We start from the raw sequence: 25,652 nt of genomic DNA, 5'->3' as shown, positions 1-25,652 counted from the left end.
GATTAGATTATTATAGATAATAATGTAATATCACTTACGTATTTTGTATAATTATATTATATATTGAATTTATTATATATAATAATGTAATATCACATATTATGTATGCTTTATTAAAATTAGATTAGATTTAATACTTAATGGAAATCTGCTGAAATCATTTTGTGCTGTTTTATTCTTACCTGTTTTACCTTGATCTTTTTATATAAAGAAATGAGATAAAACCTAGACATATTTTTGTATTGTCTGAAATTTTGTGTCATTAAGGGAAAGGACATTCTTGTCTTATGACATATTGTTGTCAAAATTAATTTCAAGAGATAATAAGTAGTTTAATTCTGTTTTCAAATTATTTCCTCGAAATCAGCCATCTAATTCAGAAAGATATTAGGAACCATATTTTATAAACTAGATCCCAGGAAATGCCTCATTTATGAATGTATACACATTTGAGTTTATAAACTGGGTAATTGTGCACCTAGCAGCTCTACTTATTTTATCATTATTCACTTCGTATGTACACAAATGTAGGCTTTATAATTTAAATTTTGTAGCTTGGGATACTCATGATTAGAGAATGGTTATTTTTCATGCTCCTGTTCAATGTTAATGCATACAGCTATAGAAAACCTTATTTACACTGGTAGAGCTGTACCAAGAGCTTCTTTACTAAGTATGTTTACTGAAATGATATAGGTAAGTAATAGTTATTTAGTTATTTAATAGTTATAATAGCCTATTATATAAAAAAGTGTAAGAAAATGTATAAAAAATCTGCATTAGTGTCTTTGCATCAGAGGACTAAGCTGACATCTGAATTCAAGTTCTGCCAAGTATATTTTTTAAAATTAAGTTCCCAGGACACCTGGGTGGCTCAGTGAGTTAAGCGTTTGACTTCGGCCTAGGTCATGATCTCACAGTTCGTGAGTTTGAGCCCACATTATGTTCTGTGCTGATAACTCAGAACCCAGAGCCTGCTTTGGATTCTGTGTCTCCCTCTCTCTATGTCCCTTCCCTGCTCGTGCTCTGTCTCTGTCTCAAAAATAAATAAATATTTTAAAAATTAAGTTCCCTTAAAATGATTGTGATGGTAAGAATAATTAACCCAGATATTTTGAGATTATAGCTTATCTCCAACATGACTGAGCCCAGAGAGTTTATTGTAATGATAATTTATTGCCAAACACTGAGTTCTTTTATAGATTTTGGGGGGAAAAAATCTGCTGTTATTTAATCTTGACAATAATTATGCAAATGTATGTATGTATATGTGTATGTGTGTTAGTTTCCTATTGCCTCTGTAACAGATACCACTTTGTGGCTTAAAACAATAGAAATGTATTCTCTTGGCAGTTTAGGAGGTTAGATATCTGAAATGAGTTTCACTGGGCCACAGTGTCAGCAGGACCACATTCCTCTTGGAAACTGTAGGGGAGGATCTGTTTCCTTGCTTTTTCTCAGCTTCTAAAGCTTCAATCCTTGTATTTTTGCTCATGACCCCTTCCTCCATCTTAAAGCTAGTAGCCACACACTCTTCTCCTCTTTTCTAGTGAAATCTCCCTCTGCCTCTCTCTTATAAGAACACTTGTAGTTACAATTAGGACCCATTTGGATAATCGAAGACTATCTCCCCATCTCAAGATCCTTAGCTTAATCACATATTTCAAGGTTTTTATGCCATGTAAGGTAGCATTTGTAAGCTCCAGAATTAGGATGTAGATATATTTTATGGCACGAATGGAGTACAGAATACTGCCAAAGCCATATAAAAACAAAACATGTTAGAAACACGTACAGTTTGGAAAAAAGTTGTACAGATATGTCGATAACATAAACAAGAGATCCTGGAGTTCTTCTGCTGTGTTTCAACATTTTATATTATTGACTGATAGTTTTCATTTCTGACAGAAACAAACAAGGTATTATTTTTTTTTTCTGATATACTTCAACTTCTGCTCTTATATTTCCCTTCCATAAAACCAATACTTAGTAATCTAAGGTCATGAGTTCATGTATTGGAACACAGATTTGTTTACATAGCCTGATACTGTGATTAATTCAGAAATAATTTATATCTGTTTGAACACAGGTATATGTTCAGAGCCATGCTTTCTTATTTCCCTTAAGCTTTTTGTCACCCTCTCCTTCACCTTTGTTGCTCTTGACACTATTGAGGAATTAACCACTTTGCCACTGATGATGGTATTTTTCTAAGTAATATGATGAGAATTTTTAGGAAACAATTCTAAATGATCCCTTATTCCTAGAAGATCATAGATCTCTGAGCTAAATTATATTTTTTCTGTTTCTGTTCAGTATCAATCCATTGTTTGGAGAGAAAATTTTATTTCGTGCTTCTAATAAATGGTTTGTGACTTCCAGAGTTACCGATAAATATGTTGTAACAAGTAAGCTTTAGTTTTGTTATATAATTTATAAGCTAAATGTTTGCATTTTCTTTTCTGGACTACAGGATACCAGAAGGCCCCATTGATCAGGGGCCAGCCTCAGGAAGGGTTCGTGCTTTAGAAGAGCAGCTTTTGAAGGCCAAAGAACAGATTGAAAATTATAAGAAACAAACTAGAAATGGTAGGTGATTATATAGTGTTTTTCTGCTTTAGTGTTTGATATTACCACAAATAATTAAAATTTTCCTACATCAAAATGTTGGGAATACTGATACTGTTTATTCTTTCACTGCAGGTCTGGGGAAGGATCATGAAATCCTAAGGAGGAGGATTGAAAATGGAGCTAAAGAGCTATGGTTTTTTCTACAAAGTGAATTGAAGAAATTAAAGAATTTAGAAGGAAATGAACTCCAAAGTCATGCAGATGAATTTCTGTCAGATTTGGGACATCGTGAAAGGTGCTATTCTTTTTTTTTTTTTTTTTAAGTTTTTATTTATTTTGAGAAAAACAGAGGCTATGTGAGTGGGGGAGGGGCAGCAAGAGAGAGGGAGAGAGAGAATCCTAAGCAGGCTTAGCACGGAAAGCACAGATCCTGACATGGGGCTCTAGCCCATGAACCACGAGATCATAACCTGAGCCAAAATTAAGAGTTAGATGCTTAACTGACTGAGCCAGCTAGGCACTTCATGTGCCATTCGTGTTTTACATTTCATTGGGCTTTGGTAAAGATTATAATCTAAGAATATAAACTGGAACTTTTGTTAATTTCCCTACCATACTCAGAAGCAGAAGAGTACCTGAGGTTTAAAGGCCGGTAATTCCCAAATGACCAACTAAAATATATCACTGGAAAATATTATTTAAAATGTATTTCTAGATATCTTTATAACCCTAAGTAAACTCTGAAGGTAGTGATTTGAGCCAGTAATACATTAAAATATCTTCTTTTAAATTTCCTTCATATACAATCAATAATTGACGTGGTGTATGTAGTTTTACATTATAGTACATTGGAACTCATACTGAAGCTGGCAATTATGTTTCTAATTCAAACACTAAAAATTTTAAAATAGTACCTTATTAGAATTTCTAATTAAAAGTTAACAGGTTTTTGATAAAAGAGAGCATTCTTTTAATTATTTTTCTATTTAGTTGCTAAACATAAGAATCTGAAATCTCCCTAGTTAAACTTATTTCTCCTATTTGCACATTTCTGAAAATATGTAGTTTATCTTCCATAGAAAAGAAAACCTTTTCGTACTGGTGTATTCATGCAGAATACAGTGTATCTGAGAATCATTATAAATACAATGAAACCTGTCCTTAGGCTTATTATATATACAAGTCTATATTCCCAGTAGGATTCTGATGGCAGTTACTGTCTCATTAGTGAACAGTAGAGGAAAAATTGTTGTATTAACACAACCTACCACTGTGAAGAGGAAAAGAATTACCCCACAACCAAGAGATTCATACATATTTACATCATCACCAATATTATAGCAATAATATATCTTGAAATATTGCTCTGCTGTTTTAAGTGAAATTACAACTAAAATCCACCAGTTTATTGGATCACTTTAGCATTAATCTACAAAAGTAAGCAGAGGGGCATTGAATTATTAGACCCATGCATTCAGCAGTTCCTTTGGCCATACTTAGACCATTAGACCAAATACTGACTAATTCTAGGTACAATTCTATTCACTGGAGCTGTGTGCTTATATGCTTTGCTTATTGCAATTTTATAGGAAAAGGCAGATCTGAAGAGGATTTGAGTTGGGCAGATTTTGGGCAGATTCTGTAGTATTTAAAGGACAATTTTGCTATTGACTTCTTAGTGTTTAATTTTTTAAGTTTGAGTGATTTAATTAAATTACTTGAATTTAATCTTTAGGTATTTTCTAAATTAACATCATTATTTAAAGAGTTATTTTGTGCAAATATTTTATGACTGTAGAAATGGAAAAACACATACAAATGTACACATGAAAAAAGTTGGGCCCTAAAGGTGATATAAATCAATGTTAAATTTTTTGTAAGTTGAATTTGGTTTTAAGTACATTATAATTCTGACACGACCTTTTAGTACATGTTAAATATTTCACTGAAAATAAACATGGAAAGGTACACAAGTTACCCCAGGCGATTTCTTTTACTGTCTTTAAGCAAAAACTATAAGGAACTTGGGATGCAGCCTCACAGGGTAGGAATGTAACTTCAGACAGCTGTAGTAGAATGCAGTGATACAATAATGAAAAAGCATAGCCTGACATTGGAGAAATAACCCTAAAGTTATGAATATACAAGTGTAGAGATACACATACATTCTGTATATGTGTAGAATATGCCATCTTACTGATAATTTTCAAGATTTTTAAGTGTAAGAATTAAAATTAAAACAGAGTTTTGTGTTTCCCTCTGGTGATTTTTACATTACACAAAAATCCGCATTTCATTTTTACACTTACCCAAATATAGTATATAGGTTGTCTCTGGACTAAAAGCCTATGTTCTCTGAGAAATCAGAGGTTGAGCCTATCAGTGTTTTAATTCAACTTTCCATCTGAAACCACTCTTGTTAACTTTTGGTTCAGAAAGACATCAATAATAGGAAAGATATTTATAGACTTCTGTTTCTTCAAAAGGGTTTTTTCTTTCTTAGAACTTTGTTCTGATACAAACACTGATCCTCTTTATATTTCATTTCTAAATCAGCTTTATTGTGACATGATGTATATACAATAAAATGTATATATTTTAGTCTGTAGTTCTATGAGCATTGACAAATGCTTGCAGTTTTGTTACCACCACCCCACAATCAAGATACAGAACATTGCTGCAGCCCTGAGAAGTTTCCTCATGCTCCTTTGTAGTCAGCCCCTCCCCACCCTCATCAGTCCTTGGCAGTCATTAGGTCTGTTTCCTATCCAGATATTTTTACCTTTTCCAGAATACTATGTAAATACAGTCACATAATATGTAGCTTTTTGAGTGTGGTTTCTTTCACGTGGCATAATGCATCTGAGATTCACCCATGTTGTTTTGCATATTGGTAGTTCATTCTTTTTACTGCTAAGTAATATTCCATTGTATACATGTACCACAGATAGTTTATCCATTCACCAACTGAAGGACACTTGGGTTGTTTACATGTTTTGGTGATTATGAATAAAGCCACATAAACATTAACATACATGTTTTTGCAGAAACATATTTTAATTCCTTTTGGATTAATATCCAGAGTGGGATTTGTGTGTCATATGTTGAGTGTCTATTTAATTTATAAGACACTCCCAGACTAGATTTTCAAGTGACAGTTTCATTCTAGTGATTATATATTACCATACTTAGTAGTAATATGGTCAGATTTACCTGCTGTTTTTTAACACCATTGATCATAAATTGACTGTGGCCTCTCTTTGAAATAATGAGGGAGATTAGCAGTTTAGATTGATTATTTTTGTCATTGTGATTTTATTATTTGTGTCTTAGTATAGGTTCAGTGCTTGGATTTATGGCTATATATATTTGTCTCCCAACCTCAGTGGATATCATTGAAAATTCTGCTTATTACCATCTTAGGTTGCCCAAGACATATTTTACTTAACCACTGTTGCTTTGGGTCTTTTGGCATTTCTTATGTTGCCAGACACCATGTTTATAAGATAGTTACTGGAACTACTTCTTTTTGACCTTAGATTACAGCAATTATTAAACCTCAAACTGAAGAACAGGAGGGCTAACAGGGCTGATCAACTATTTCTCAATTAACTTGACTGAAATTATTGAAAAATAACCTAGTAAAACAACAATCTTATTGTTCCTGCCTGATCTGTATCGTCTCATTATCAGTAATATATAAAGCAGCTTTGGTAAGACTGAGGGGAGATGTTTCCCAAACGATAAATGATACTTATATCTAATTATGCTAATTGGCTTTTTGATATTGTGTATAGGGGTTTATGCAGCAAGGGAAAGGTCTTCGACTCAGATAAGGGGTGCAATATCTGGTTACAGGGAAGACTGGTAGATTAATAGCTTACAGATTTATTTAATCAGAGTTGCTGATCATAGCTATTGTGGTACAGTAGTTTGTGTTTTCACTCTCTTTATAAGGTAGACTCTACTAGACTGTCTTTAAAAGGTCAAAGAATTGATATTTCCACTCTTGAAAAATTAAGTTAAGCTATTCCTTGTTTTTTTATTTCATACACACACATATACACAGCGGAAGGAATGAAGACCTTAAGTTCTTTGAGATGTGATTTGATTGAGACTTACACTGGAATGTAGATACTCTTTCCTCAGTTGTTAATTCCTTTGGACAAAATGTTTTTGTAGGATTGTCTTTCTCCTTAGGAATCCAGGTTTATTTTTAAGTGGTGCTAGAACATTCCTCCGAATATCCATAGAGAACAGGAGACCTTGTCATATGAAGTTGTCCTTAATCTCATCACTTAGTCTTTATCAGCCAGTTATGATTCTCCATCTTCTGTAAGGAGACCTCCTCCCCTAAAATAAAGTTTGCATTGGAAGGAGAATCTAAAGGTGTAAAAGGATGTCTCATCTAATAACTTTGATTCTGTTTTGCTTGCCCCCACCCCTAACCTTACATCTCCCTGGATGTGATTTCCAAACTCAAGAATGATTTGACATTAAAAATAGTCACTAAGGATTCCCTTTGTGGCAGTTATTATGATAAAGGCTCTCCATTATTTTATCAGTGTAGTAATACTTTGAGGCAAGCATTATTATTTCCTTTTTGATAAATAAAGTTATACTTAGGCCTAGAGAAATTAGATAGTTTACACAAGTAAGTGACTGAGCTATTTTTATCCAAAATACTTTCTTAAAAATATAATTTATTGTCAAGTTGGCTAACATACAGTGTATATGCTCATCCCAGCAAGTGCCCTCCTCAAATACTTTGTCTTAATTGCTAAATACTTAGCTTCTCTGAGCTTTATTTTTGTCTTCTACACATGAGGATATAATTCCTGTATCATACCATTATGTTGATTGAATGTGAGAAAATATATAAAACAACATCCATAGTGATTGACACATTGTAGATTCTGGTATGCTCTAGTGAGACCTGCATAAGGAAAGCCCCATGAGAGGGTATAAATAGAGAACTCTTAGATGCTGCAGGGCAAGCACAGATCAGGGGAATGCTCTGCAGCAAGAATTTCAAGGTTTGGAACCTAAACATAAGCCTGGTGGACATCACCCACCAAGTAGCATAATTATGGCCTCATATGATAAACTATCTTTGTTGTTGCTCTTGTGGACTCCTCCCAACCCATGTGGTCTGTCAAAAAGAGGTGGCATCTTAGAATTCCTCCTTGAAACAATGGAGGCAAAAGGAATATTGTCTCCCTATCTGTCTCCGGATGACGTTTTTATCCTTTGTACCACTTATTTCTGCCCCAGGAGCAAATCACAGTAAAAGCAGCCTTGGACGAAACCCAAGTAAGTTTTCTTACCCTTGATCCAGATTTACCAGTGGATTAGACTCTGTAATATAGCCTCCCTTAGTCACACTTACTTTCATAAATGGTGGTTCCTTCACCTTGGGATTTTCTTGAATTACATCTGCTCTGTGCTGACCCTGAGGGGGAATTTCTATCTTTAACATTTTGAATCAGGTATAAACAAAATACTTGTAGTTCTTTATTAGCATAATTGAGACAGACTCAAACATTTAAAAATAGTTCTGTGGGTATTAAAATAGAGAAATAGGAAAATCAACTGAAAATACAAGGAACATAAATGTAGCCCCACTTTTAAAATAGAGGTTTTGACACCTGTCTAGCTGGCTTGCTCTTGCTCTCAGAATCAGTCCTAGTCTACTGGTTATTCTCAGGCATCTGTACTCTACCCACAAGTGACTAGCACTATTCTGCTGGTATTTTGCCTGGTTTTGTATTTCCAAGCTTTGACCTGCCCTCATACCAGGCCTTAAGATTCACCGTCCCATTTCGTAGATTTCTTGACATCTGTTCATAGTCAAAACCAAGACAACCAGCTTTTAGGACACTTCTAGAAGATTTGATTTCAGAGTCGAGCCACTGAGAACCAATCATTTCTATAGAATGGTTTTTAGTCCCCATATTTCCCAGTAACAATCTACAACTTTCTGTTTATTTATTCTCATATCTTTGGCTAACAGATGACAAATTTTGCAAGATGGTAATTTCCAAATATTATTGAATCAGAAAAGAACTATTATGAATTTAAGATTGTTTCCACTCATCATCAGGGAGATACAAACCAAAACCACAATGAGATACCACCTCACACCTGTCAGAATGGCTAAAATTAACAACTCCAGAAACAACAGATGTTGGTGAGGATGCAGAGAAAGGGTAACACTTGCACTGCTGGTGGGAATGCAAACTAGTGCAGGCACGTTGGAAAACAGTGTGGAGTTTCCTCAAAAAATTAAAAATAGGACTACCTTACGACCCAGCAATTGCACAACTAGATATTTATCCAGAGGATACAAGAGTGCTGTTTTCAAGGGGCACATGTACCTCAGTGTTTATAGCAGCATAGTCAACAATAGCCAAAGTATGGAAAGAGCCCAAATGTCCATTGACTGATGAACAGATAAAGAAGATGCAGTACACACACACACACACACACACAAAATGGAATATTACTTAGCAATCAGAAAGAATGAAATTGCCATTTGCAACAATGTGGATGGAACTAGAGTGTATTATGCTAAGCGAAATAAGTCAGTCAGAGAAAGATAAATCTCACTCGTGAATTTAGGAAACAAATAGATGAACATAGGGGAAGTGAAAAAATAAAAAAAGAAAGGTGGGCAAATTATAAGAAACTCTTAAATACAGAGAACAAACTGAAGATTGCTGGAGGGTTGTGGATGGGGGGATGGGCTAAATGGGTGATGGGCATTAAGAAGGGCACTTACTGGGATGAGCACTGGGTGTCATATGTAAGTGATGAATCACTAAATTCTACTTCTGAAATCATTATTACAGTATATGTTAACTAGCTTAGATTTCAATAAAAATTTAAAAATAAATTTAAGATTGTTTCCTGGGGTGGTCTTCCTTACATGATCTCTAATGGGAAGGCCAAGAAAAACAGATTTTAAAGCTTTATTTGATGTTTATTTTTGAGAGAGAGAGAAACAGAGTGCAAGTGGGGGAGAGGGGTAGAGAGAGAGAGAGGAAGACACTGAATTCAAAGTGGGCTCCAGGCTCTGAGCTGTTAGCACAGAGCCCAACATGGGGCTCAAACTCACAGAGTGCAAGATCATGACCTGAGTCGAAGTTGGGCACTTAACCAAGGTGCCCCAAGAAAAAAAGATTTTAAAATCAAGTTTAATTTTAGTTGACTCTTGGAATAGAGTAACTTATGTTGAGTTGAGATGTTGAGACTCTGACCGTTATGGAAAATTAGTGCACTTTTTTTTTTTCATATACTGCCCTCTAGTTATATGTTAGCTTGATTATCCCATTTTCTTGACAGATATTGGGATGAATGTGAATGAATTGCCAAGACTTAATACTGATGTAACTTGGTAAAAGCATTTTTATGTTTTCTAATTTATTAAAAGACACAGAGATTAGCTTTTATTCCCTCTGATTAAGGAATGGCTTGATTGCTATGATGTGAAAGCATAACCATGCCAATATTTATATTTCAGAGAATTCTTCCTCCAAATTAGACCCACTGTAGTTTTTACCTTCTTGAGGCTGTATAGTGATTGTCAATGAAATACAGTGTTATTTGTCTGTTGCTATATGTAGGTTTAATGTTGAAGCCATGCAGAGCATATTGAATTTCCTTTTTCTCTGCAACACACATTTGCTGATAGACTGGTTATTTATCCCACTTTACTACATCTCTACAAAGAGTGCTCCTATTTAAAGTTGAGGCTTACAGCAGGTTTTGTGATCACTCATAGTTGATAGGCAGGAAAAAGCAAAGGACCACATTTGGTTATGATGAAACCTATGAAGCATAAAATATAATAAGCATGATGAGAATGATGAGGAAGAGGTTATAAAACTGAGAAAATAATTTAAATAAACTTCCAGCTGAGCCCTGTAACACCATTATAGTCTAAGACTTCTCATATGTTTCCACAATCAACTCACACAGTTTCATATGGGTAATGACTTTTCCCCTAGTAAAAGTAAAACTATATAAAAGAATACTGTAGGCTACATAATAATCCAGGGGGGCCTCAGTTTTATAAACTGAAAAAACTTAAAAGTTGACCTTTTCTCCATTGTGTAAGACTGTAAGTTAACTTGTTAAGGAGGCAGTAAATTGTAGGTTTGGTTTTTCCAATTACAACTACTTTTTAATAAGGTTTTATGAAAATGTTTAGAATCTTAGGTGAGAATAGTAAATATAAAAACAAAACATTATATATTTAACTGTAGCCCTGTTTAAAAAGGGCAAACATGGAAACGGTCAAGCTGTGTAATACCCTGTGCATTGCTGATGTTGATAAATTAAGCAAATGCCTAAAATGCTTCACAGATGACCCTTTTGTTCCAAAGCATTGTGCAAAGCTGATCCACTATTAGTTGGATGAATATTCTAAACTATGGTCATGATTTTTAATCTTTATTTGTATATTATTAATCATGTTGCTTTATTCAAAGACACTAGGTATTATTAAGTATTCTCTGTTAATTTTGTGTGCTTCTGATGCTTTTCTAAGGTAGTAAATAAGACTTCCGTTTTTCCTGTGGGGTGCCAGTGCTTTGTTATTAAGTGGTTTAGCATCTAGTTAAGAACCAAGAATAACAGGGAACTGAGGCTATGCCATGTACTCCTGGGTAAATCACAGTTGTTAAAGGCTGGTTTCATTATCTGTTAAATGAGTTCTTCCTGAACAGTCCCCCTCTTCAGAGTGCTATAAGGACTGGCTGTTGAATCATATTTCTTCAGTACCATGTATTACTGTCACCCATGCCCAGTGAGTACTTTCTCATTTGTAGAGTAGGTATTCTTCATATACAAGGTAAAATCTCTGAGGCATTATAGCATAAATCGCAGTGTCTTAGTCTGTTCAGGCTGCAATAACAAAAATACAAAAGGCTTTAATTTATAAGTAAAAACTTATATCTCACAGTTCTGGAACCTGGGAAGTTTAAAATCAAGGTGCTGGAACATTTGATGTCTGATGAGAACCTGTTTTCTTGTTCATAAACTGTGCCTTCCCCATGTGTCCTCACATGGTGGAAGGGCCTAGGGAGTTCTGTGGGGTCTTTTATAAGAGCACTAATCCCCTTCATGAGGGTTCGACCCTCTTGACCTAAGTACCTCCCAAAGGTCCAAATCTGGCCCATAGCCTGCTTTTGTAAAAAAAAATTTTATTAGAAAACAGGCACATGTATTCATTTGCATACTGTCTATGGCAGCCTTCCTGCTACAAAAGTAACAGAGGCCCACAAATCCTGAAATATTTATTATCTGTCCGTTTACAGAAAAATGTTAGTTGAACCTTGGTTTGGATCATTGTTTAAGAGTTATGTCAGGGGCACCTGGGTGGCTCAGGTTCTCCCTCTCACTCTCTCTCGGATATAAATAAACATTTACAAAAAAGAGTATGTCAGAATTTTCCTCTCATCTTTTATTCCAACCACTCAGAGGGTTTATGTTTAAAGAGATAATTTAAGGGGAAGAAGTAAAGGACAGAGAGAACAAAAATGCAGTATTCAAATCCTGGCACCAACTTATTTCTCTCCCTTATCTTAATCTACCTATTTCTTTGCTATGGGTTTTCATTTCCCCTTGATCTTTGTAGTGCTCTGTTTTGGGAAGTAAGTGCAGCTGACTGGCCTGGAGAAAAATAGTATGTTTTTCTCAACAGTGAACATTTACTATATGAATCTTGGATGAATTAAATTGCTGAATTTAACAGTCTTAATAGGAAATAAAGGATGAAAGCCAGCATCACTGTGAGCATCAATCTCTGTGAAGAATTTGACTCTCTTCTTATGACTTTGTGTAATCCTATGATGAAGTACAAATAAGTTAGACCTCCAAATGTTGTTCGTTTTAATAGGTCTATAATGACGGATCTATACTACCTCAGTCAAACAGATGGAGCGGGTGATTGGCGGGAAAAAGAGGCCAAAGATCTGACAGAGCTGGTCCAGCGGAGAATAACATATCTTCAGGTAAGGAAACTAGGTAAAGAAATAAGCATGAATGAAAAAAGAAGGAAAATCATAATAAGACTAAGAGTTGCTGTTGGTTTTTAATCTTCATAGCCCCTTGCTTTTTTAAAGTATTTACTCATTTTTCATATTTATTCAGAAAGAAGCTGTTATGTCTGCAGTGTAAAGATGGCTAAAACAAAGTCCCTGCCTTAAGGGAGCTACTTCTGAACACACACACACACACACACACACACACACACACACACTACAATGCAAAGTAGGAAGTACTGCATTTTATTTGAGACATACAGATGAAATGCTCATTGGAGGACTGAGTTGTCAGGAATAGCTTTGTGGAAAAGTACTATTTGAACTGAGCTGAAAAGGATAACTGGATAGGGTTCAGACACATAGGAATGGAAAAGAGTGTACTAGTTGGAGCACATGAGTAATGGTCCATAGCTGGGAAAGAGCAGGACAGGAACCCAATGAGAAATAGGATATTTTAGTTTGTCTGAGGTTTGGGGTTGTGTGGACAGGTGGGGTGGAAAATAAACTGAAAAGGGAGGTTTGGGAGCTAGCTTGCAGAGATCCTTGGGTGCAGGTTAATAACATCTTATGATGCATAAGCAGCAAGTGATCGCTGTAAGATTTCATTTGTTGCATAAACATCATTATAAACACAAACAGCCCCAAGTCCCAGACCCTTTTAAATTTATTCTCTTCATTTTTTGTGTGTGTTCTCTTCTAGCTCTTTTTTTTTTTTTTAATATTTTTAATGTTTATTCATTTTTTGAGAACGAGACAGACAGAATCTGAAGCAGGCTTCAGGCTCTGAGATGTCAGCAGAGAGCCAGATGTGGGGCTTGAACTCACAAACTGCGAGATCATGACCTGAGCCAAAGCCATATGCTTAACCGACTGAGCCACCCAAGAGCCCCTCTTCTAGCTCTTATTAATATGTACACCCAGTCTTACATGTTTATAAGAACAGAGTAGATTTACTTTTTAAAATTTTTTACTTAAAATGCCATAAGCTTTTTTCTATTTTGGAGTCACAACTTGCTTTTGAAAGGTTTTTACACATAAGAATGGCATGATGAGAGTGGTGCCGTTAATCTGAAGGTATTTTTTGTGTGTGTGTGGCTAAACTGGATTAGTTTTGGAAGAGACTAGAAGCAAGGAGACCACTTAGGAGATGAGGACCATCCTGCAGATGAGAAAATGGAGGTATGGGGCAGTTAGCATCGGAAGTGAAGAGATAAATTTGAGAGAGACTGGGAAGGTAGAATATATAGGCCTTTCCAAGTGGGTGGAAGAGCTGAAATGACTGGGATAATGGGCACATTGTTAGCTGACAGGGAACTCTGAATAGTCTGGAGGAAAACAATGAATTAGCAAGTAACTTCACAATGCCAAGCCACCGTGCCCATCCTTTTCTAATACTATTGATGGTATACTTTCTGTGTATAATCATTCTGCTTTCCTTCTAAGGTTAAAGTGTCTTATAAAAGCAAAATAATAGCCAGTGACTGAATCATCTATATTTCAAGGTACACATTTTCCTATACTTAAATAGGAAAAAATAGAAAATCAAGTGTTTAAAGAGATCATTAAAAACCAAACTGATCTTGGCATGCTGTCTTGGTCTCATACTCCCATGACCATTCATCAGAGGTGTCTGCAGAATGAGGAACACTTGCCTCCTGTAGGGAAGAGGTAATTATCTCCTATCAACTAGAACCTCATTCAATGAACTATAAACAGCTGGTGGTGCAGAACTATCATCCTCATTTAAAATGGAAATAACTATGGTTTCGGAATTTCTTCCACTTCCACATATTCATTAGATTTTTATTCAACAAAAGTGATATTTAAACTATGATTTGGTCATATCCAGTCTGCACTCTATAACAAGTACCTGCCACCTGCTTTAGTTTATTACTAGAAAATAGCATTTCAGCTGGACCTTACTTTCAGTTTCAAATATTGCTATTCAAATGTCTCTTCTTTTTTTTTTCCACTGAAAAAGAAAAAGTGGTTTTTAATATTCAAGAAGATGGGGAAAATCTCAGTAGGAAAAAACATCTTTTAGAAAAATGTTTTTCTTTAAATATTTAATATATCTGTGATCATTATTTTTCATCTAGTCTAAAAGTCCTTTGTAGTCAGGGACTACATTTTTAACATATTATTTGTTAGAGGTTAACAGTGCCAGTCATTCACTGTTTCCCTTCTTTGGATAGAGGTGAATAAGAGTCCTTTCTCCCATTCCACCGAAATTAAACACATACATTTGCAAAGAATGCTTTCTCTAACTGGAATTTTTATTCCCAATGTATTTTTAAGCACAACAGCTACTTTAAAAAGAATGATTTGTAACTGGTTTAACTAAATGGATTAGAGAGTTTAATCAGATGAGGTGAGCTATTTATACACACTTTTTAAAGTGATTACATTTTTTCCTGTTACAACTTTTCCTGGTATTCAAATGTTTTGGTGTTCCCAAACCATTGCCTTAAGTGAAATGTTACTGTAAAAGAGGCTATTTAAGCAACTTAGATTCTGAAAGACTTTCACAGGGCTTAGCAACTGAGTAGTATGCTAGAAAATAAATCTGAAAAGCGGGATAAAGAAAAAACATTAAACTTTGATACCTGTATTCAACATAAAAATAAGCTGTTCATATAACTTAATGGAGATTTTAGAAGGCTCTCTTGTTTGGCCTATCAGCCAGCAATTATATAAAGAATGATAATAATTTGTAGCTAACTAGGAAATAAATAAGGAAAAGGAACAATAAAAGCAAATCTTTTTTAATAGTTTAAATCTGTTTGGGAGAGGGGCACCTGGTTGGCTCAGTAGGTTAAGCATCTGACTTCAGCTCAGGTCATGATTTCACTTCGTGGGTTTGAGCCCCGCATCGGGCTCTGTGCTGACAGCTAGCTCAGAGCCTGGAACCTGTTTCAGATTCTGTGTCTCCCTCTCTCTCTGACCCTCCCCTGCACACGCTGTCTCTCTCTCTCTCTCTCTCTCTCAGAAATAAATAAAACATTAAAAGAAATTTTTTTTAATCTGGGAGATTTTAGTCATTTAAATATCTTATCATATTCAGATGATTTTAAAATTTACTCCAGTGATTGGACAGTTGAAATCATTTTCAGTTTTACTATATTTTACTTATACTGATGAAATTTATTATCAGTTCTCATTATGACCAACAAGTATTTTCTAAACTCTGATTTATTTAAGGTATAATGCAAGACCTGGTTAAAAAAAAACAAAACAAAACAACCTAGATTGAGTCATCTTCTTAATCCATAATACGTTTTGTTTTAAATCTAATACTTTTTGCAACTTTCCAGTCCTTTGAATTGAGCAAATATCATTATGTCTCATGGAAATCCTGCTGGACTTAGTCATGTATCTCAAGTTTAGTCTCAATTTTAGATTTTCATTGATTTATCCTATACTTTGGTTTTACTTGGGAGAAACAGTTTCACCAAAGATACTACAAAATAAAAAAGTTCTTATAGCATCTAGACTTCAATGGAACAAAGTTCCATGGTTGTCTCAGTTAAAATTATTTTCTCTTTAGAGTTGAAGGCCATATGGCATGTTATAAAAAGACAAAACTGACTAAAAGATTATAATAATCTTATTGAGGACAGCCTTGGGTATGCTATTAGGCTCAAGTAAAATGGACCAAGTAATTCTCATCAGGTCTTAGTTTTCTATATATTTACGTAAAAAGTTCTTTATCCATAAAGGGAACATGTAATATTGGCTTGTTTTAAATACCATTTTGTGCTGGTCTTTACTCGTGTGTTATATAAAGCATGACAAACTAAGAAAGTGCTGCTATTTTTTTTATATTTTTCTAGTTTCTAATATAAAACACAGGCTCATTGTAAAAACTTCATATTGCTGATATTTTTGTTATAAGTCCAGATTTTGCCATAACATTGTCATTTTTCTAGACTTCTAAGTGACATGGAAGAGATTCTGTTTTCATTACCATTATTAGAATTTACTTTGTGGTTTCTAATCAGCTCATATTAAATTCTTCTCATCTCATATTAAACAAACACAATGAAAAAGATCACGGTACCTTAGTTTCTTAACTTGTTTGGAACAGTTGGAAGTTGGCACCTCTGGTGGTGAGAGCTAGGGCACATCTTTAGGGCAAAAGGCATTTGCCAGTTTAACTTGAAATTATGTCTTCTGGTTCAGGATGTTTTTTGTTTTTTTTTTCCACCTAGATCCAAAGCTGACAATGTAAGCAATATTGAGGCCATTTTCAGTGCAGTCTAAATAAAATATGTAAAAAGTAGCAATAGGAAAAAAATTTTGTTTGTTTGGGGGCATCATTGGATTATGTTGTGAATGGGACTTTTACTGGAAATTGGTAGGTTAATAATTTTCCTTTTTTTCATAGAAAAGTAAAAGATGTGAAAATGGAGAACAACTATTTTACTTTTTAAAGAAAGATATTTTTTCCATTCAAAAATAACAGACTGGTTGCAGAAATAGCAATTTCTCTTTTCCTTTATGTTTTCCAGCAGCTATAGATGGTCTATAAAATGGAAACTGGCCAGGTCACACTAGGAATGCATTATTGAGGCTATTAAAATGTATTTCAGATTGTGGAGAAACCTACCTCCTACACAGGATGTAGACACATTTTTCTCTGACAAGACAAATTCTTTAAAATAGATTTAAGGCCAGACTATAACTATAAACTTCATTTGTCTGCTAGTGTACTGACCATGAATGAGATCAAACCCATCATTATATGTTCCCAGAGTTGCAGAGTGTGTTCTACTGAGTGAATCAGACATCAGTTATATTTCTGCCCAGCAGGGATGACAACCAAAAGTAAAGGCAAAGATAGTACTTATAACTCATTAGAAAAAGTCATTAGCTTAGCTGTATTTAGATTGTTAATTAAATATTTAGAGCAATTGGAGTAGGGAGAAACTTTCAGGAACTTCCCCATTTGAAAGAAATTATTAGTTTGAGAATAGATCAAAGAAGGAAAAGTAGACAGTTTCTCAGAAATAACACTTAAGAGTATACTGAGAAAGAGAATATCTTTCCCAAGGACAAAAATATAAACAGGTTCAATTAGGAAAGAACGAGAAGTGGTAAGTAGATAACAGTATCCACGGTTGACAAAAGAGGGGTTTGCTGTACTAGAAGTTGACTAAGGACAAAAGTGGTGATAAGAAGGAAAAAAAGAGGGGCGCCTGGGTGGCTCAGTTTTGGGTTCAGGTCATGGTTTTGGGATTATGAGTTCAAGCCCTGAATCTGGCTCACTACTGTCAGCATGGAGCTTACTTGGGATCCTTTGTCCTGCTCTCTGCCCCTCGCTTGTGCATGCACTCTTTCTCCCTCTCTGTCTCTCAAAAATAAATAAACATTTTTAAAAAGAAGAAGAAAAAAAAGAAAATTTATTATAGGTAGTTTTCTAAGCATTATTATAAACCACATTATTTTGAATTCTTACATTTTACAGAGCCCTTGCATTTGTTTTTGTTTTGTTTTTGTTTTTGTTTTTGTTTTTAAATATTTTTATTTATTTCTAGGAGAGAGAGAGAGACAGCGTGAGCAGGGGAGGGTCAGAGAGAGAGGGAGACACAGACTCTGAAATAGGCTCCAGGCTCTGAGCTGGCAGTCAGCACAGAGCCTGACGTGGGGCTCGAACCCACGAACCGCGAGATCATGACCTAAGCGAAAGTCGGATGCTTAACCGACTAAGCCACCCAGGTGCCCCATACAGAGCCCTTGCATTTGAAAGCATAGGTGTGACTGAATTGTTTGTGTATTCAACAAGTATTTGGATGTACTGGGCATTAGGTATATTGCTAAAGATTTAGTGATGAATGAACAGATATGGTATGTTGTCTGCCCTCAGAAAGCTTAAAGCTTAGTAACATTCTCAGAATATCTTTGAATGAATTATCTTCAAATACACATACACACACACACGATGTTTTTTTAATTCCTACAAATTTTTGTTTTGATGTTTATATTTTTGTCTCATTATTTGGATCTTTTTACTAATCCCCCTATCTGTATTACACTAATTTTTTCTATGGGCCTTTTTATTACTCCTTTATAAAAAGCTTTTATTATGAGCCAGAGATCTAAGTGAAACAGATACAAGTTACAAAACAAAACAAAAAAAACCCCACTTTTGTTATGGAAAACTCCAACATATATAAAAGTGAGAGATTAGTGAATCCCTTTGTACCCATTATCCAGCTTTAATAATTATCAAATCATGGTCAGTTTTGTTTCATCTGTACTGAAATCACTTCTTACCATCTCTGGGATCATTTTGAAGCAAATCCCAGATATTTTATCATTTTATTTGTAAATATTTCAGAATCAGTTTCTAAAAGACAAAGATACTTTCTCAAAAAATAATCACATACTATTATCACACCTAAGCATACTAAGGATAGTTCCTTAATATCATCAAATAATGAATCATTACTCAAATTTCTCTGGTTACCACACACATTTTAATGTGCTATTTAAAAACAGATTACATATGGAGGAATCCTGAGACCTGGCAGAATACGAAGCACCAAGAACCTGTCTCCCCACTTAGACATCAGTTGCACTGGCAGAAATTATCTGATATAACTATTTTGAACTCTGAAGTCAGTTGAAGGCTTACAACTTCCAAGGGAGGAAAACTTAAGTTTAACTTAAGTTGCGGTTAATTTCAGCTCTTAGCTCCAGAGTAGCTACCCACCCCACCCCAGCCTCATGGCAGGCAGCTGTGTATGTGTTCCTAGAATCCAGTGATGGTTCAACATATGAAAATTGATCACCATAATATGCTATACAACAAAATAAAGGAAGAAAACCACCTGATCATCTCAGTTGATGCAGAAAAACCATTCAACAGAATTCAGTAGCTTTTCATGATAAAAACATTCAACAAAATAAGAATAGAAGGAAACTGCCTCAGCATATAAAAGCCTGATTTTTCTATATTGAGCTTGTGTCCTGCAACTTTGTTAAACTCATACATTAATTCTAGTAGCTTTTTTGTAGATTTCATCAGGTTTTCCACATAGATTATCATGTCATATGTATATAAACATATTTCCTTACTCATTTTCAATTTGGATACCATTTTTGCAGTAGTCTGTTAAAAGTCATTATAATTAAATAGTATAATTTACTATTATCATAACATACAGTAAATCAAGAATTTAGTTCCTCTTTTAAAATCCTTGTTGAGGTCTGATTGGGACTTTAGGTTTTCTTAGCAAGAGTTTAAAAAATATTTTGAGGGGCGCCTGGGTGGCTTAGTCGGTTAAGCGTCCGACTTTCGCTTAGGTCATGATCTCGCAGTTCGTGGGTTCGAGCCCCACGTCGGGCTCTGTGCTGACTGCCAGCTCAGAGTCTGGAGCCTGTTTCAGAGTCTATGTCTCCCTCTCTCTCTGACCCTCCCCTGCTCACACTGTCTCTCTCTCTCTCTCTCCTAGAAATAAGTAAAAATATTTAAAAAAAAAATTTTTAAAAATATTTTGAAATGCCTGATTGTGGAAGAACTTTTTAAATTCCTAGCAGTGTAGTCAGCTCAACTCTGCCAGCAGATTATTGTTTTACTTCTTTTTTTTAATGTTTATTCTGAGAGAAAGAGAGAGCTTACACACAGAGACACAGAAACACACACACACACACAGACACACACACACTCACACATGAGCGCATGGGGGAGGAGCAGGGTGAGAGAAAGGGAGAGAGAATCTTCTTAGTTGTCAGTAAGAAAGGCTTTTATTTTTTATGTTTTTTGCATTTAACTTCTGTTTATTTTTTACAAGTTTTTATTTAAGTTCTGGTTAGTAAACATACAATGTGATACAAGTTTAAGAAAAGCTTATGATCTCACCATAGTGAGATCAAGCCCCCCATCAAGCTTTGTACTGGGTACGGAACCTGCTTAAGATTCTCTTTTTCTCTCCCTCTGCCCCCTCCCACTCCCACTCACTTTCTCTCTCTTTCAAAAAAATAAAAATCAAAAGCCTTTTAAAATATCATTGAGAATGATATTCTCAATTGAGAATGCATATGAGCTTAACAACTATTACCTAGAAAAAAATGAGCAACTGACCTTCTAGACGCTACTTCCCCAAACCATTTTACCTTTGAGGATAGAGACACCTAATAAAAATTTTATCTTTTTAAATTTTTAATATAAATTTGAACTTAAATTTTATTTAATTTAGGTATATCAGCTCACCATCTACTTGTTTTTAATGTTATTCCATTTCCTCAGTGGTTTTCTATTTCTGGAAATGGGTCTTCCCCCCCCCCCCCAAGAAATGGCAAATTTCCCTATAGTTTGACTCTGTTCTAGGTTACAATATACACAATTTTGTTATAGAAACAATTTTCCAAGTCTTAAAACAGATCTGGTTTCCACATAGGAATAGTGTTATAACTGGGGGCTTTGATCCTGACTACCAAGTCCCATACCAGACGTTCATCTTCTAGACTCTCAATCTCAATTCCAGCAAGGCAAGAATTGGGGAGTAGCAAGGCTCCCATGAAAGGAAGAGGGAGGCTACTGACCAGAGGTGGATTCAGATTCAGGCGCTGGTCTTGAAACCTCTACAGTTTTTGGTGATTTCATTTATAAGAAGGAATACAGATACAAAATTAAATATTAAAGTAAATATTTGCAGGCAGTTCTCATTATCTGCATCAATATGTTCTATAAAGTCACCATAATACTGAATGAGTGAATCACTGCTCCTGCTCTCATGTCAACACTATTCTTAGGGGCCATTTTAAACAGTGGAGTTGTGCACAAATGCACAAAAATACAAAAGACACGGCACTGTATAGACTGCAAAAAGGATGTTCATAGTAAGACAGCTAAAACAAGAAGGGAAAGTGCCACCTTGTTTGACCTCAGCTGAGAACTGTGTTTCAGATAGCTCACATTTTCTCTGTATTCCGAGTGTCCACAAGTGACCCTGAAAGTACTTCAAGTATTGAATTTGAAGTTATAAGTAAATTTTAGCTAGTAGGCAAATTTGCAAATATGGAATCTGTAAATAGTGAGGATCAGTTACTTGTTTAATTTTTTAAATTTTTTAATGTTTTTTATTTTTATTTGAGAGAGAGCAGGGAAGGGTCAGAGAGAGGAAGAGACACAGAATCTGAAGCAGGCTCCAGGCTCTGAGCTAGCTGTCAGCACAGAGCCCGATGTGGGGCTCAAACCCACAAACTGTGAGATCATGACCTGGGCCGAAGTCAGACGCTTAACCTACTGAGCCACCCAGCCGCCCCGAGGATCAGTTACTTAAAACAAAAAAAGAAATACCCAACAAATGACACATTTTTCAAAGTTGACAAATACTATAACACAAAACTCCAGAAAAAGTGACCATTTTTTTGAAGTAGTGTCACACAGGGCTTGAACCCATGGCCCTGAGATCAAGACCTCGGCTGAGATCAAGAGTCAACTTAACCAACTGAGCCACCCAGGCGCCCCAGAAAAAGTGAAAGTCTTGTTAATGCCCGACTCTTCTTTATAAACTATTGTCCCCATATGTAGCTCATACTCTTTGATTATTATTTATTGGATCATCTGTAAAGTGAATTTGTAACGATTTTTTAATATTTTCTATAGACTAGAAAGATTGAATCAGATTATTTTCTCCAAAATGCTTGATAAGAAAGTTGTTTTTTAATTAATAATTTTTGATGCATAAAATTTGCTACTTTACGTCTACAAATCTCATGTTTGTGGTACTGCTATAAACTTGTGCCATACAGACAAAGGAATTCATATACATTCTATTTTATGTGATTCTTATCAAAAAAAGGAAAAAAGAATAATACATGTAATTGTTTAGGTACATTTTGAATTGCATATACTACATTTTTTAGGCTATTTATGACAGAAGAGAATTTCTGTGTTGACCAGGCATTATTGAGAACTAACTCCAATTGTCTGATTACCTGGCACTTCCCATACTGGGTACCCTGGGACACACTCATATTGCAGTGCATCCCCTTGCCCTGTACATGTTTATGTCACAAAAATAACTGCACAAAAGTAATCCTGAACCACATAAATATATCCCTGTAGATCTAAATGAAATGAATCCCCAGCTGAATTTTCCCATAACAGGATCCCAGAAATGCTGAAGGCCACTTCATTGCCACCCAATACTGTCACCAAGAAAGTGAAATGGGAAGGAATTCCAAGTGGGAAAAGACTACTGTTTTAACTCATTGTGGTCAAATTTTGCAACTTTTGCAAAAACATATGATCAGCTGAACACATTACAAAAGCCCTTCTCTTCCCAGGGCCTTTGAAGGGACCTGTTCAAAGGAGGGTCCCTTCAGCTTACATTTCAGTAAACCCACTCTGCCCCTAAGGAAGCCCTTCTTATTGAAGTAGTAGGGAATCTTTCATCCCTTAGATGTGAGATTACCTAAGAACCACTGATAATAAGAAGCCTGAAATAGAGACATATTGCAAAATTAGGTGAAAAATGATAGATGCAGACTGTTTAAGATTGAGTGGGTTCTGTCTCAAGTAGATAGATAATAAAGAAAGACTAGGTTGCTTCCAGTGAAAATTTTGCTTTATTTGATAAGAAAACAGTAGCTTTCTGTTAAAGAATACCAACTTCTGACTAGGACTTTCACTCTCCTTCAATCCCTAGAGTATGCATCACTTTCTCAAATTGACCAGCCTACAATTGATTATCAGCTGCTGTTCACTGACTGCCCACAATCTATGTGCCAGACTGCCATTCTCTAGGTGTAAGTCCTGGCTACTGTAGAAAGGAACAGAGTCCTTTCCAGTGAATGTTTTGTGTCTCTTCAGTAAGCCTCACTACCCAATTGTCCTAGACTCCCACCTTTAATTGCTTAGCTCGGGACAGAGTATTGACTAAGAATGTAAGATCGAATAAGTCACAGATATGAATCAGTGGTGAGTCATAAAAGCATACAAGTATGTCTATGCAGTCAGTTAAAATATATAGATATGATCTGACACTAGAAAGTGGCATGATAGTTCTCATATTGCTTATAGTACTATCACAGTTATTCTAAAAAGTACTTGGATATTTGAGTGCTTGGATGTTCTGTGTAGAATGCCATCATATTTTGACCTGTCTAAACCAAAAATGCCAGTTGTAATAAATAATTATCAGGGGGTGATGTGTGTGACTTGCACAGCTCATACCACTTTAAAAACCCATCTGAGAAAGGTTAGTACGGATTCTATTTTTTTATGGAAAATTGAGCCATTCAAGTCACTAATATTGATGTTATACTTGGTTCAAGATTTGGATCAGTTATTTTGAAAACAGGTGATAAAACATCCAAATATCTGAAAGTCTCATTAAAGTCCTTTAATTGGTGAAAGGGAGGAGATATTTCTTCTTATCCTCCTACATTAAAGGAGGTTGTGAGGATGAGTAATGTCTGTAAACTGCCACCTTTAAACATTTTCTGTATTTCTAGGTAGTAGGCAAAACACTTATGAGGCAAGTATTAGAGAATAAATTGAGGCTTAGAGAAGTTTCTGTAACATGCCTAGTAAATGGCAACAGGGAGAGGGAGAGTCTTAAGTCCAAGCCTCATATTCACCATTAGCAAGTGCTTTGAGGAGCCAATATTTTGTTTTATTTTCCTGGTGCTTTGTTGAAGGTGACTAACAATATAAGCTACAGGGCTGCTATTAATATTGGCTGGTAAAGCCACATTCTCTTTTGCAACTGCCCATCATTAGCAACGTAAGACCTTACCACACAAACTTTAAACAATTAGGTTTCTCGTGTATCTAGTTAATAGAAGAAACTGAAGCATAACTTTTAAATAACTAAATGAGTAGAATCATGAAATGTGAAGTTTCCACAAGAACCTTTGCCTATATATATTGTTTCCACATCTTAAGATGATTTCTTCTTTGTCACGATAAAAGCTTATCAATTATGAAAACACATAGGAATTTGCAAAAGTATGTAGAGAATACAATCTTTTTTGAAGGAATGAACAAATCTGAAGAAAAAAGATATGGTAATATAATATGGAAATCCTAAGGGAAGGGTGTTTAAAAAGTTTTTATCTTTTTTTTAAATCATAACAGTAGTCATGAGAAGCGATTTTCTTTCTCTGGATTATAAAAAGTTTAACTTAATGGTGGTAGAATGTAGAATGATGTGCTAAATAGATTAAAATTCAGATAGAAGTTTAAGTAGAAAGCCTGATTTTTCACAGAAGAAATGCTATTTCCCCATTATATCTATCAAACATCTTTCTTTCCAGGTAGTAAGAAATGAATATCACTTGCTCCTATCCAGTTTTCACTGTTGTTCCATACATAGTAGAGATATCCTTCAAGCATATCTATGGATGAGGTAAATGTCCTCACAAAGAGGAGTCAAGGTTTTAGCAGCTGAGAAAATTAAGAAAATACTACTGCTTGTGTAAGTAGAAAGTAATGTGGATATAGGATCCTAGGTTTATTGAAGAACTAAATCTGTGTGTCTCATTAGTGGTAAATAGGTCTCAAAAGTTTTATCAAATCAGAATACAAAACAGAATAAGATACAGATTCCTGTATCCTTAGGGAATGTGTATTCCTACCCATTTTGTCTAATATTGCCTCTCCTTTGCCACCTTGATTTTACAGATTTATTGGCCTAAACCAGAGAGGTCAGCAAACTATGTTAGGCCAAGTCTGTTTTTGTAAATAAAGTTTTATTGAAACAAAGCCATGCACATTTGTTTAAATATCGTCTATGACTGCTTTCAGTCTATAATGCCAAAGTTAAATAATTGTGACAGAATATATGGCCTGCAAAGCCAAAGGTATTTACTGTGTGATCCTTTCTGGGAAAAATTTGCCATTCCTGGTTTAGACAGTGATAGAAATAATTATTATATATTCTTGCCTTAGGTTTTCCTTTGCCTCCTTCTCCTGTTCCTTCAGCTCAATATGAGCTCTTGTCTCTATTTGATATATTAGCTTTCTGGGCATATGCCTTTGTCTGCCCCCTGCTAAAGTTCCTACCCCAATTAGTTTGG

General features: G+C 35.2%; 1 protein-coding gene across 18 annotated transcripts in view; it reads left to right on the top strand.

The window, feature by feature from the left end:
• The window catches only part of FUT8 (fucosyltransferase 8), a 309,441-nt gene that overhangs the window by 209,265 nt on the left and 74,524 nt on the right, over positions 1-25,652 (top strand). For all 18 annotated transcript variants that reach the window (XM_077767165.1, XM_077767167.1, XM_077767159.1 and 15 more), the window contains 3 exons: positions 2,474-2,589; positions 2,704-2,866; positions 12,473-12,587. In XM_077767165.1, coding sequence (XP_077623291.1) covers positions 2,474-2,589; positions 2,704-2,866; positions 12,473-12,587 — 394 coding nt within the window. The remainder of the gene's footprint in view (positions 1-2,473; positions 2,590-2,703; positions 2,867-12,472; positions 12,588-25,652) is intronic.

The sequence above is a fragment of the Crocuta crocuta genome, unplaced genomic scaffold (assembly GCF_008692635.1).
Source record: "Crocuta crocuta isolate KB4526 unplaced genomic scaffold, BGI_CrCroc_1.0 scaffold55, whole genome shotgun sequence".
Lineage (NCBI taxonomy): Eukaryota > Metazoa > Chordata > Mammalia > Carnivora > Hyaenidae > Crocuta > Crocuta crocuta.
Note: the sequence above shows the minus strand (reverse complement) of the source record. Positions and strands in the feature narration are given on the sequence as shown.